Raw genomic sequence first — 14,659 nt, forward strand, 5'->3', positions numbered from 1 at the left:
AATTTGTGGAACAGTTGCTCTTCTGTCAAACTGAACGATTCTCTTCAGTTGTCATTGGTCCCGTTCTTCCAGGATCTTTTTCCAGCCACAGCGATTTAAGGGATTTGATGTTTTACCGGATTCCTGATATCATTGTTACCTCGGAGATGCTGTGTCCCACTGCTCGTGCTCCAACTATAACAGCACATTCAAACTCACTTAAATCTTCATAACCTGCCATCGTAGCAGCAGAAACCAATCTAACAACTGTGGCAGATACCTGTTGTCTTAAATAGGCATCGACAACCGCAGTGCCGTATTGTACCTGTTTACGTATCCCTGTATTTGAATACATATGCCTATAACTGTTTCTTTGGCGCTTCCAGTATAATAGTGGTGTTAATGCCGTTGACGGAATATTGTCCCATTCAAATATGCACTTCAGCAAGTAGCTTTGTTTTTTCTGCAGTATTTCAAACTGCAGTCAAGTTTTAGTGGGCGGAGACAGTGGCCATGTATTTGTGAGTCGTTCTCATGTGCCCGCAGCTTGTGGTCGTGTGGTAGCGTTCTTCTCGCTTCCCGCGCCCAGGTTCGATTCCCGGCGGGGTCAGGGATTTTCTCTGTCTCGTGATGACTGGGTGTTGTGTGCTGTCCTTAGGTTAGTTCGGTTTAAGTAGATCTAAGTTCTAGGGGACTGATGACCATAGATGTTACGTCCCATAGTGCTCAGAGCCATTTGAACCATTTGTTCTCGTGTGATGTGTGTGAGTTTTCAACTTTGGAACAAGGACCTTGTTTGAAAGCTTAAAATGTTCCTATTACTCTTTTTCATCGTACTTGTTTGTGACTCAGTGCCTCCTGTACATTGTACGTAGCAATCTATTCTCTCTATATTGTTGATATTTTGTTATAATTAATTAATGGCATTAGAAACCCACAATACCTTTCTCACAAAGTCATTTGGTGTAAACAAGAGCGGCATGTGTGAAGCAATAATAGACATTTTGCTAGACAGGCTCTTGGTATGCAATTCGGGCTGTGGAAATGTATACAGCAGCCTGTTCACCTGAAACACACAACAACAGTGCCATGATTTCTAGAGTATTACAATATTACCTGATAAGGAATTATAATATTCAAGGAATTGTTCATTACAAATATAATGATCCAATATCATTTAGTATTATATTGAAGTAGAATAAAGTAAGTCAGTATCTTACTTTTTTAATATTAATACACTAATTAAACAATGGAAATTCTAGTATAGAATAATGGCAATACAAAATTTTAAAAAATAAAAAAAGTCGTGTGGCACGAATGCCTGGTGCAAGTCTTTGTAGAGACTTGGGCACCTTGAGCATCCTCAAAAGCAACGGCACCTGGTTTTCCCTGGAGGGTCACTCATCCCAGTAAAGGAGAGTCACCCATCCCAGTATAAGCCCATTATTGCTTCACTTCGGAGATTGGGTGGGAATGGGTGTTGCCAATTTAGCAAGGCCATTGGCAGAACAAAAATATTATAAAAAGGGATAGATTGCTACGAACCATATGGAGGAGATGTTGAGTCGCAGACAGGCACAAAAGCAGAAAACACACACACATGAAACCTCTGTCTCTAGCAGCAGGGACCAGCAGTCCAGCCTCAGTGGCGATAGGCATTGAACGTGTGTGTGTGTGTGTGTGTGTGTGTGTGTGTGTGTGTGTGTGGTCTCCTCTGTTATGGCAAGTAGCAATCTATCCTTTTTTTATGTTCACAATTCTCACATGGGACTATTAAGTACCAACACTGTATTAGTTTATGAAGTGTATTAAATTATTTGGCAAAATATATATAATTGAAGTATAAATTCCTATATAATTAATTAAAGCATAGCACATAAATACAACTGTTAGTGGCTGAAATGGAAAAAAAACTACTGTGACACAGTATTAAGTACACACATCCTGGTATGCTTCAATCCAGTAGTTTGTTAGATTGTACACTGCTTTCTCATTTGAGAAGCCTTTGTGGAACCCTAACTGAGCAGTTCATAGTTTTTGACATTCAATATTTTGCTATAAGCTGCCTCATATGGATGTTATTACTGCATGATTCAGTTTTATCAGGATATACACCTTGATCAACAGACTAATTGCATTTTTTTTAAGTACACAGAACCTGTCTTCTTAAATTAAACTCACCTGGTTCCACTTTTTCCCTCTTATGCTTTCATGTACTGTTGGAAGAATTCAGAATTCACTGAGTCTGGCTGCCAATGACTGAATTTCATACCATCTGTCCTGCTGCATCTGTCATCTGTGAGATGAGTTTCTATTTCTACATACATACTCTGTAGACTACTGTGAAGTGCATGGCAGAGGACACTTAGCTCTCCATCACATTTTTAGGGTTTCTTCTTTTTCCAACTGCATATTGATTATGGGCAGAACGGCTGCTTGAATCACTTTGTGCACTCTGTAATTAGTTGTCAAACCATTTGCCTTTATTGTTGTTCATTTTTTTCTTAAAGCAACTCCTAGTCTGAAGGTACCATGAAATCTGAGACTACTGCATCAATAATAGCTTGGACATCTCAACCACTACACTCAAAGGGATGCATTTGACTCAGTAGTTGTTAAGCTTAGCTTAAACAGAAATCAGTTTGCCAATAAGCTCTATAATTCCAATAGCCCAATCACCAACTTCTACCAGAAAATACATGTAGCTACTAGGATAATCAGTTCACCCTAACAATTGGTTAAATAAAAGTCAAAACGATATTTACTTCAAAGGCAGCAACGGACACTGGTATACATAAATGGCTTTACAACAAGGTCAAGAGAGGAACTCACTCACAATCATAATTATGGATATCACTATTTCAGGGATTTAAATAAGCAGGCCTGCCTAGATGCGAGCTCTTAGTCCACCCTGTCCCCTTATCGAGGATGAACCATCACCTTATCACTGATCCTAACCACATCTACTTACTCCTTTAGATTTCCCTTTATATTCCCAACTGACAGAAGAAGGCAACCGACAAACCAACCCAGTGTTTCGTTCCCAAGAAAACCCATAATGGATTTACCTGCTGTTAAATAGTCTGGAAATATTAACTGCCTCCCAGTCAAATCTCTGAGTGGGACAGCATCCAAAGGAATATATACATTTGCAGTGTACAAAGAGTGTGCCAAATTGTTACATTACAGATTGTGGAAATGAACTCCAGTGAACTAAAATCAGAATACTAGGACTAGCAAAGACTCACAGGAAAGGCAATGGGCACTTCAAAACAGCTAATGATAATACAATATATTTTTCTGGTAGATGAGGTAATTCCAGTAATGATAATGCCTTGTTAGTACATACGGGATAGAATGCCACAATAACTGAATACAAGACTGTCAGTGACCGAATAACATTAGTGGAATTCAGTATCAGATCTTGCAAGTTAAATGTTATACAGGCATATGCACCAACTTTAACAGCTGCCGATGAAGAGTTAGAAGAATTTTCAGTGTCTTTTCAAATTCCTCAAATTGATACCCAAAAAGGAAATTACCATAATGCTAATATATTTTAATTTTAATGAAGGGAAATGGAACTCAACAAATGAAGTATGGTCATGGAGACTGACTGATTCATTTCTGGCAGAAAAATAAGTTTATTTACACTTTGAACACCATTAATGAAGACTTTACAGCTGGACCTCACCAAGTGGAACTTACTGCTATCACACTGACTATGCTTCGATTGGCTTAAGATGGAGTTTGTCCATTACAAAAATATCAAGACACTTCTGAGTGCTGATTGCGGTTCTGAACATCAGCTTCTATGTCTTGAAAAGAGAATGAAATTGTCGAAATTACTTCCAGAAACATTACTAGAGCAAAAGGGTGAAACTGAAATTTTTGTAGGAATTGAGTCAGAGAAAAACATTCCTACAATCAGTAAGATAATATGACATCTGCAGAGAAATGGAACTTCCTGAAGGAGGCATTACTTAAAACATCTGAGGAAGTAGTCAACAATAGCAAAAAAGTAAAGAATAAAAGTAACTGGCTTCCTATTTAAAAAAAAAAAAAAAAACCACCCAAATCATTGAGGACTTAAAAGTACTGAAAACAGCTCCATTAATTGTGTTGCCTTGTTAATACACAATGGCTGGAATGCCTCTATAACTGAATATAAACTTGTCTGTGACGAAATAATACTACCGAAAATCAATACTAGACCTTGCAAGTTAAATGTCATACAGGAAACTTTGCAGTGCTGCAAGTTGTCTGCATTAATACAGAGAAGTTGTCAAAAAGTCAAGAATAATTTCATCAATGAAACATGTAAGACAACTGAGTTATTTTGGGATTGCAACGAGACCAGGTGCACATTCAATGAAATGAAGAAACCAACAGCATCCTTCAACCAATAACATGGGTCACAGAAAATGAAGATGGTACACGTCTAACATAGAACTAACTGTCAATCGGTGGAGAACATACTGCAACAAGTTGTACACTGTTAGCAACGGAAAACACAGTCATTTAAACATAACAGCAGAGCTGGAACCTAATATCTTAAAAGAACAAGTCCTAAAAGCTATACCTAAATTTAAAAATAACAAAGCACCTGGACCATGCCTTATAATTAATGAAATGATCAAAGCAGCTGAAGACTTGGGTTTGGAAATCATGTGTGAAATACGTAATGGCATGTGAAATAATAGTACATGGATAGAAGATTGGACCATGCGAGTAATGATTCCTTTACATATTGGTAAGTAGGGAAAAGCACCGTGTTGTGAGAACTACAGAACTATTTTATTGATTTCACGTGCCAGCAAGATTCTTCTGAATGGTATCCGTGAATGTCTGAGAACCAACTTAGATAAAGAAATACCATGAGAGCAAGCTAAGTTGGTGCATAATGAAGGAACATGAGAGGAGATTCTCAGTGTCGGACAGCTAACCGAAAAATGTAGAGAATTCAATACCCCTTTAGCGCTCTGTTTATTGGACTAAGATACAGATTTTGACTGTGTTGTATAAACAGAACAGTGAAATGTGCTAACAGAAATGAGCATTCCTGATCAGCTTATTACCCTTATCAGAAATCACTACTCTGATAGAATCACAAGTAATCAGACTCAGTAAGACTATTTCAAGTTCTTTTGAAGCATGTAATGTTATTAGGCAGGGGATGCCCTCTGTCATCATTTCTATTTCACACCTACTGATAGTATGTCATAAGGAAAAGCCTTCACCACTTTACAGGTGGAATCTAAACTGAAGGACAAAGAATCAGTAACTTTATATTTGCTGATGACACCAAGCCGTGTGCAGAATTTCAAGTTATAATGAAAGAACTACTGGGTAGAGTTAAGAGAGAAAGTGAAAAACTTGAATTGTCAGTTAATACTAAAAACACCAAGATCACGATAACTGAGAGTAGTAACTACCAGCTGCTGACATTATCGTACACAAAGAAGTTGACAATTAACAAAATATTCCAGGCTATTATGCCGTCGTCGAATGGATTTCACCATAAAACCCAACATTTCGTCCCCCTCTGCGGACAACATTTTCAAGGGGGATCGTAGCTTTGTTGAATGTCCATTTCACACTCTGGCTTGTTACTGACTACAGCAAAATTCCACTTCCACAAAATGGCGTGACATCATGCTTTGAATACGCAAGTGCAATTGGCTGTTGTTGACTGCTGTCGTCTGCTATTGCTATCATCCCATGGTGGAAGATTGGTACACATCTTCATCAGCACCAGAACCGAATTTCATTCAATTTCATGCCCTTGAAATTCCTGGGGTGTTTCATAATCTCTATGGCCTCCTTGAATAGCCTTTTATCATATCAACTTGTGGCTGTCAGTACTTGAGTCCTCTCAAAATGAATGTGGTGGTCACCTGGTTGATAAGCATGTTCCGCAACAGCTGATCTGTCATCTTCCCTGTTCTGCAATTGCTCTTGTGCTCATCGAGTCGTTTTTTAACAGTTCTTTTTGTAGTACCACATCGTCGATGAAGAAACAATACCGCGTAACTGACAAATTGCCGATTTTTCGTTTTTCAGTCAGATGATGTCGTTGACCGTACATGCATCTGCTCTTAATGCCATAATGCCAAATTTTTAATTATTTACCATGAAAAAATTACCTAAAACAATACCACTTATGTGACACAGCAAATAAATAGGTGGCAATACCGCGGAACTGTAGAGAATTAAATACCACGCATCTACAATCTATGGATACTGTAAACAATACCGCGTAAATACAAAAGTGCACGCAGCCGCACCACATTGTTACTGCCTTATTATGTATTTAACAGTGCTCGAAAGTGGTTCCATGCTTGTAGCTTCATTCGTGATAATGGACAGCGATACAAACGACGATCTTTTTACTGTAGAAGAAATTGTTTCTCAGCTGACATCAGGTTATGAAAGCTGAGAATTGTTACTGAGAGCGATTGACAGCAGTAAGAAAATTGTTTTATTATTCACCTTTGAATGTTAGTAGCACCGCAAGTATCTTACTGTGATAAAAATCAGAATGCCCCCACTTCACTCGTTTTGTGCTTTATTCATTTCTGCAAAAGATTTCTAGACTGTCCACTTTCTTGTAGGCTCTCCCATAAATGCAGAACAAACAACAGGTGAGAAAAGTCGTAATGCTGAAGTTACATTTACCGAAGAAGAATTAATTTCGTATATGGGGTTCTTGGTTACTGTTCCTGAAACATCTAATGACGCAGGTAAATTTCCTTGGGATTATTGTTAATAGTATTACTGATGCCATCATTGTCATAAATACATGAATTTGAGCATCTTTGTCTGCTTAATTTATAAATATTTTTCCATCTAGAAACTTCAGTGGCTGTATCCAACAATGCTCAAAATGAAACCACAGTCAGTTTCCACTAGAGATTACAGTACTTCACACTCATTGCTATGCAATGGTGCTCATTGTTTGCCAAACACTCTGGATAAATTATCAGAAGATCAAGAGAGCAATAATGATACTGACAGTGAAGCCAAGGGTTTTATAGTGAAGTAAGCAGTGACAGGAAAAGGAAGTCTAAACCACATCCTGAAGATTGGAAGAAAAACGCCAATAAAATTGTGAGAATGCATGGACAGGCGTATATTGGATACAAAAGAAGTCGAATTGGTAAAATCACTTACGGTACTCCAAGAGATGTATGAAAATTAGGTCCAACATGTATTTCGAAGATGTGCCAGAAATCCGTTCAAAGCAAGTGTCATCAGTTTTCTGCTGATGAGAGATAGGCAGTATTTAACACATTTTGGGAAACGTCATGGGATCAGAGGAAGGTTTACGTTATCAGCCTTGTGGACATAATTCCAACCAAATGTCCAGGGAAGAACAATGGCAAATCCAGGAGAAAAGGAACGCTCATTTATCATTTGAAAAATGAGCTGGGGAAACACAAAGTACGCAAAAAGATGTTTCTCAATACTCTTGGGATTAAAGAATGGACTGTCCGATATTGGTTGGGTAATTCCACACATGGGATGAGTCCTGATACAGAATCGTCATGACCTTGAATCAAACAAACGAAGAAGAAAGATGAGCGAACCTTTATGAAAGAATTCCCGGACTCTCGTCCAAAACTTCCATCACATTACTGCAGGAAATCCTCCTAGAAATTTTACCTTGAGCCTATTCTACAATACAAACAACAGCTGTATGGACTCTATGTGGAAAAATGTCATGCGAAGAAGGTTTCACCATTAAGTCGGGCTACCTTTAACTTGATTTTAAAAGATGGTAATATTAGCTTTCCCCAAAAAAGACCAGTGGGACTTGTGTTGTAGTTACAGGCTTGGTAACTTGAGTGAAGACCTGTGGAAGCAACACACACAACGGAAAGAGCAGACAAGGATGCAAAAAGATGCTGACATGGAAGAAGCCTCCATTTTTAAGTGCAAGTGCAGTTTATTATAAAACAAAATTGGCTGTTCATAACTTTACAATGTATAATTTAGAAAGTCATGATGCAATATGTTACTGGTTCGATGAACTGCAAGGTGATTTGGTTGCATCATGTTGTGCCTCAAGAACGATTAAGGAAAATCCCATTCAATTCATTCTGTATTCTGACGGCTGCACATATCAGAACAGAAATGTGATATTATCGAATGCTCTTTTAAGATTAGCAATTGACACTGGAGTATTGATTACACAAAAGTTTTTGAAGAAAGGCCATACTCAGATGGAATGTGACTCAGTTCGCAGTTCCATTGAGTGCAAGCTTAAAGGACGTTAATTTACCCATCCTAGCCAATACGTTATGATATCTAAAGAAGCGAGAAAAAAGCGACAGCCATATGAAGTCCATTACCTAGTTTATTCCTTTTTCATCAACTACGCAGAGAAAACTTTGTGGCTGTACAACTCAATTACGCCTCGAAGAGCTGTAAAAAAAAATTAGTCTACAGTTAACAATCAGAGAGCGCTACACTACCACCCAAATGGTATTATTTACTACAAGTGCTCTTTCACCTATGTGTGGCAAGAATTACCGAGGGGTCCAAGGAAAATTCTTGGAGATGTTTGGTTCCCGAAACTATACAAGGAAAGACTGAAAATCAAGAAATCCTAATGGGATCATTTCCAAAAACTTAAATCTGTTCTTCCTAAAGATTGTCATAGTTATTATGACAACATTCCTTATGACTGAAAATTATCGCGGAGGTAACTGTGTGACGAGTATCAGTGCAGTGTAATTCTCTGTTGCTGCTTTGAGTGACGTTTAGGATTTTTCTTGAAGAAATGTGCCGACATTATTGGAACTATGTAAACAGTATATTTATTTAAAATGTTTCTGTGAAATCTTTCAATAAACAATGATTAATGCTACAAAATGTGTTCTTTCTAGCTTTCTCAGCACCAAATACCAACGTAAATTTGTTAAGTCGTGCCAGGAGACTGACAAACAAATACCGCATAAGTAACAGATCATGGCATAAATCCCGAGACAATTCCGCGTATGTGCCGTAATTAAGCTTTCTAAAGTGTTTTTTTTTTCACATTTTTATTTGATCCAATATTTCCTTGTAGTGCTACAATGCAAATTTAGCGCCGCTGTGAAATGTATGAGACATTTTAGACAGTTTTTTGTCTCTCATGTAAAGTTCTTATTTTGCTACTTACGCGGTATTGTTTCTTCACCGACGATATACATCTCCACACAACTACACAGAATCCTGTAACATTCAGCTTTTTCCAGCAGTTGGTAAGCATCCTTGGCCGATTTTAGGTCAGGCAACACTAGCTCGCAGATTTTCCTTGCTATATCTGCCAATGTTTTTTATGATGCCTCGCTTTTTGTTGGTAGTAGTTCGAATCCCAGTGTAGGAAACAGTCTGTGGGCATGGGTTTTTGGTAAACCGTGAGGCCCAAGCTATCTTTCATGATACTAGCACATCTAGAAAATTTAATCTTCCGCCTGCCTCCTCCTTCATAAACTGAACCTCCGGAGTGATCCCATTCAAATGTTTATGATAACGATGCAGTTCCTCCCTCCCATGCCGCCACAAAACAAATGTATCATCTACATAACTGAACCAAATATTCGGTTTCTTGTTCACAGTTTCCAATGCCTGCTCCTCGTTTGCAATAACCAGGCTTTAAGGTGAAATCCATTCGACCACGGAATAATACCCTGAACATTTTATTAATTGTGACGTTCCCAGCCATGGAAGTTTACATTTTACAACATGGAGAAGTTGATCAATTTGTTTATCTGGGCCCACTGTTTCAGAAAGAGAGTGGCTACACAAAGGAAATATGGTGTCGAATTGTTCTGGGCAGGGATGCTGCATTGAGGCGGGCAGTGATTTGGTAAGACCAAGTTCTAACAAAACAGGGACTGTTGAAATCTCTGGTATTTCCAGTTTTCCTTTATGGGACCGAAACATGAACAACAACTGGAGGGGACCACAAAAGAACTGATGCTTTTGAGATGTGGGTATGCAGGAGAACAAATCAATCTTACAAGAACTTAGGGTGGAGAGGAGGTTTTCCAGTATTTGTTTCTGGTGAATCCTTTAGTTGTTTGCTCAGACAGTTTGATGGCAGGAGGATAACTCAGAAAATATGATGATTCAAGGCAAAGTTGAAGGGAAAAACACTGCACAGAAGACGACTGAAATGATGGTCCACCCAGATAAAGGAGAAGACAAACAAAATACAGGACCAGCTAATCCAAAACACAGTGGACAAGGAAAAATGGAAACACTGTTAATAGGATCATTTGATGGGTCATCAACTTTGAACTATGAAAGATGGCATAATACTGTACTGTGTAACAAAATACAGTCTTTTAGTAATTGCCATCCCTCACCTAGCACGATAGAGAAAAAGAGTTGGAAGAAAAAAGACATTTTAGATATTATATAAAAAAGCTACTTAGAACTGAGTTAAGTCAAGAAAGAAACAACAGGATAGAGCAATGGGAACAGACAGAATGCGTCAGGAGAAAAGGTACATGCTTTGAGGGACTAATGGTGTTGGTGACTGAAAAAAAACTTCACAGGGGCATATGCCCTATTCCAAATGGTCTCCAGGATAAAACACCTTTAACATCAATTTGTTTTTCTTGGATAACTAAAAAACTGCAGCTTCTAATAAAACTATGTCACGCTACAAAATTGAACTACATTTAATTTACTACAAAAAAAGGTCCCATCTCCTTTTTCTCTAGGGCTAATAGCTTGCATGAAGTAGTGAGAGAATACTGAAAATTTCACATGACATGTATGCCATAGCTTCAGTAGTTTTTGTAAGCCAATTTGAGTAGTTTCCTGACTTGATAGACCACAAGTGTCCTGTATCAAATTGTTCTTCTCGAATTCCTCTACACTATTTGGCATATTGTAAATAATGTACTGAATATTACACAAAATAAATAATAATGTACATTAAATGTGTTCTAGCTCAGAAACCATTCGGAATAGGGCATATCTCCATATGAAGCTTTTTTGTTCAGCATCATAAATACCCTCGTGACTCACTCCATGGAAACAAAATACTAACAAGTGACATTTAAAAATGTGGTAAATGATAGAGGGTTTAGAGGACAGATAACAAGTCAGATGTAAACTGAAAATGACACAACTCCACTGTAGTATGTGGTATCTCTTTTTGCTCTAATTACAGTTACATGACATGGATTCCACAGGGTACTGCAAGTGTTGTGGAGCTATGATGATTCACAATCCCTTGACAACCATTCACAAATCATACTGGTTGGTTGAAGTAACATGCAACACATGCACCTCTCTTTTAACAGTGCTCAATGCTACTCAGATTAAGTAACCTTACAAGTCAAGCAAGAGTGCCATAATTTCCTTGGAGTGTTCACAATTTTGAAGCAATAGAGTTGTGCATGGCCACCTGAATACGCAAGTCTTGGGTGGCATATAGTCCAGGAACACACAGGCACATATCCTTGTACTGTTCGCCTATGCGCAGTTTGAACCATAACCTGAATTATGCAACTGAGGAGGGCATTAGACACATTTCTCGCAACACTCCTCACATTAATGTGAAACCTGTTTCACTCTTTAAAGTAGATGACAGAGTCAGCATCACAAACATTGCAAGAATCTATCTAAGTGCCCAATTCAAGTGAGAACCATTGTTTGAACTGATTGAGAGCGAAACGGTGATATTAATTTACTTGATTTTTCGAATTACAATAAACAAAAGTAAAGTTGCACAATACATATCGTCGTTCAATGAACAATAGCTAGCCATAGTTCCTTACTCCACATAGTATAACATAGGCCGGATCATAGTCGCACTCCAAGAACAATTTCCCCACCTGTGATATTGGTGTAACCGTTACTTTACATCTCCCACTGCCAGATTTTATGTGTAAATTAATGTAAGGTGAGGTTACAAGGTAGTCTGCACAACAAATTTCCAGAAGCATTCTCTGTAATGGAAGCAGTGTTTGTCCAATCCCTGTGTTCGCCAATATTTTCACTAGGAATTTTTAGGCCCAATGTTTCTGGTGTCAGATGTGCTAAATCACTATAGCACAACAGTTACAATTAATGGAAAAACAAAAGGATGGCAACTTTGACAATACAAAGGATAAAATACATTTGGACTTTTTCATCAAAACACAAAAAACCTGTTAGGCAAGAGCTGCTTCTACCATTGAAGGAAACTGGAAAATAAAATGTATGAGAGCGAGCTGAAAAGCAATGCCTCCAAATTGCTTATGGGAAAACTTTAAAGCTTTTTACATAAAAAAAAAATTATTACCATTCTACATCTTTATTCTTCATGTCTACATATTTGCAAACCTCTGCCACTAGAAAGCTCCGAATGTAGTGTATAACATCACAGTTTGTAACATAACTATGTTGGTGTGTCAGAAACAGTCTGCTGTAAACAAGTTTCAAATTCGAAGAGTTTATCCACTCTTGGAGAACCCTCTCTTCAGCATGACAATGCCTGACCACACATGAGCTGTTTCCAAAACTTAAAGAAAACCTTCGGAGGCTCCACTTTGATAGTGATGAAGCAGTGCAAGCAGAGGTGAGAGTGTAGCTCCATCAACATAGTCAAATATTGTACAGTGATGGTATCAACAAGCTGGTCTCTCGTTGGGATCAATGTCTTTGTTGGCATGTTGACTATGTAGAGAAACAAATGTGTAGACATGAAGAATAAAGATACAGAATATTAATAATGTTCGTTTCATTTAAAAAGCTTTAAGAGATTTCACATAAAAATTCAAAGGCATTATTTTCCAGCATGCCCCCTATTTCTGTAAATGTTCAACGCATAATACAACACTGTTTTGAAGTCACAGAAAGTGAACAAATGATTCTGATGAACCAAGTTGTAATCACGCTACTGCAGGGGTAATATCAGGAAAGGGAGATATTCTAAATACACAAAACATTGACTAAACCCCAGATGACACACCTAAGTCCTCACTCTACTGAACATCTCATTGAGTCACTGTGCTTCAATAATGGACTTGGACACATACAAGACAGCAGTTCTGAAGGTGCACATCTCCAACAAGAAACATTCTAAACTTCAACAGGCTTTTAGAGAGAGTACAAATAAGGCTTAGTAGAAATAACTGGAACTCAATGTGCGTGAGTGTAGATTTGAATTTTAATTTCATTTCAGACAGAAGCATGAACTATGGACCTTGCCATCAGTGGGGCAGCTTGCATACCTCAGCAATACAGATAGCTGTACTGTTGATGCAACCACAATGGAGGGGTATCCGTTGAGAACCCAGACACATGTGTGGTTCCTAAAGAGGGTCAGCAGCCTTTTCAGTAGTTGAAGGGAAAACAGTTTGGATGACAGACTGATCTGGCCTTGTAACATCAACCAAAACAGCCTTGCTGTGCTGGTACTGTGAACAGCTGAAAGCAAGGGAAAACTACAGACATAACTTTTCCAGAGGGCACCCAGCTCTACTGTATGGTTAAAAGATGATGGATTCCTCTTGGGTAAAATATTCTGAAGGTAAAATAGCTCCTGTTTAGATCTCTGGGCAGGAACTACTTAGGAGTTTGTCGTTATCAGGCGAAACATAACTGGTGTCCTACGGGCCGGAGCCTGGAATGCTAGTTCCCTTAATCAGAAAGGTGCATCAGAAAATTTAAAAAGGGAAATGGGCAGGTTGAAGTTAAATGTACTGGGAATTAGTGAAGTTCAGTAGCAGGAGGAAGAGACCTTATGGTCAGGTGAATATACGGTTATAAATATAAATTCACATAAGTGTAATTCAGGAGTGGGTTTAATAATGAATAAGAAAATAGCAATGTAGGTAAGCTCCAATGGACAACATAGTGAATGGATTATCATTGCCAAGACAGACACAAAGTCCATGCCTACCACAGCAGTACAAACTTATATGCCAACTTTCTCTGCATATGATGAAAGGATTGAAGAAATATAAGATAGGATAAAAGAAAATATTCCAATAGTTAAGGGAGATGAAAATTTATTTAATTGTGATGGGGAACTGGAATTCAACAGTAGGAAAAGGAATAGAAGGAAAAATTGTAGGTGAATAAGACTGAGGGAGAGGAATGAAAGAGGAAGCCATCTGGTAGAATTTTGCACAGATAATACTTTAATCATCACTAACACTTGATTTAAGAACCGTGAAAGACAGCTGTATACTTGAAAGAGACCTGAAGACACTGGAAGGTTTCAGATTCATTATATAATGGTAAGCCAGAGATTATTTTGGAACCAGATTTTAAACTGTAAGACATTTTCAGGGACAGATGTGGTCTTTGACCACAATTTATTGGTTATGAACTGTAGATCAAAACTGAAGAAACTGCAAATATGTAGGAAATTAAGGAGGTGGGACTGGGCAAGTTGAAAGAACCAAAAGTTGTTGAGAGTTTCAGAGGTAACATTATGAAAAGGCTAATCTCGAATTTAACTGATGAAAAGAGGAAATACAAAAATTCAGTAAATGAAGCAGGCAAACGTGAAATCAAACATCTAAACACCGGGACTGCCAGGGAGTGCAAAATGGCTAAGCAGGAATTGGTCGAGGACAAACGTATGGATTTAGAAGCATATTTCACTAGGGGAAAAATCGATATCACCTACAGGAAAATTAAACAGACTTTTAGAGAAAAGAGAAGCAGCTGTACAAATATCAAG

The 14,659-nt window shown here is 38.1% G+C and overlaps 1 protein-coding gene across 2 annotated transcripts in view; it reads right to left on the reverse strand.

The window, feature by feature from the left end:
• The window catches only part of LOC124621082, a 99,399-nt gene that overhangs the window by 27,405 nt on the left and 57,335 nt on the right, over nucleotides 1-14,659 (reverse strand). For both annotated transcript variants that reach the window (XM_047147115.1, XM_047147116.1), the window contains exon 5: nucleotides 923-1,045. In XM_047147115.1, coding sequence (XP_047003071.1) covers nucleotides 923-1,045 — 123 coding nt within the window. The remainder of the gene's footprint in view (nucleotides 1-922; nucleotides 1,046-14,659) is intronic.

Source organism: Schistocerca americana, chromosome 1 (genome assembly GCF_021461395.2).
Source record: "Schistocerca americana isolate TAMUIC-IGC-003095 chromosome 1, iqSchAmer2.1, whole genome shotgun sequence".
Classification (NCBI taxonomy): Eukaryota; Metazoa; Arthropoda; class Insecta; order Orthoptera; family Acrididae; genus Schistocerca; species Schistocerca americana.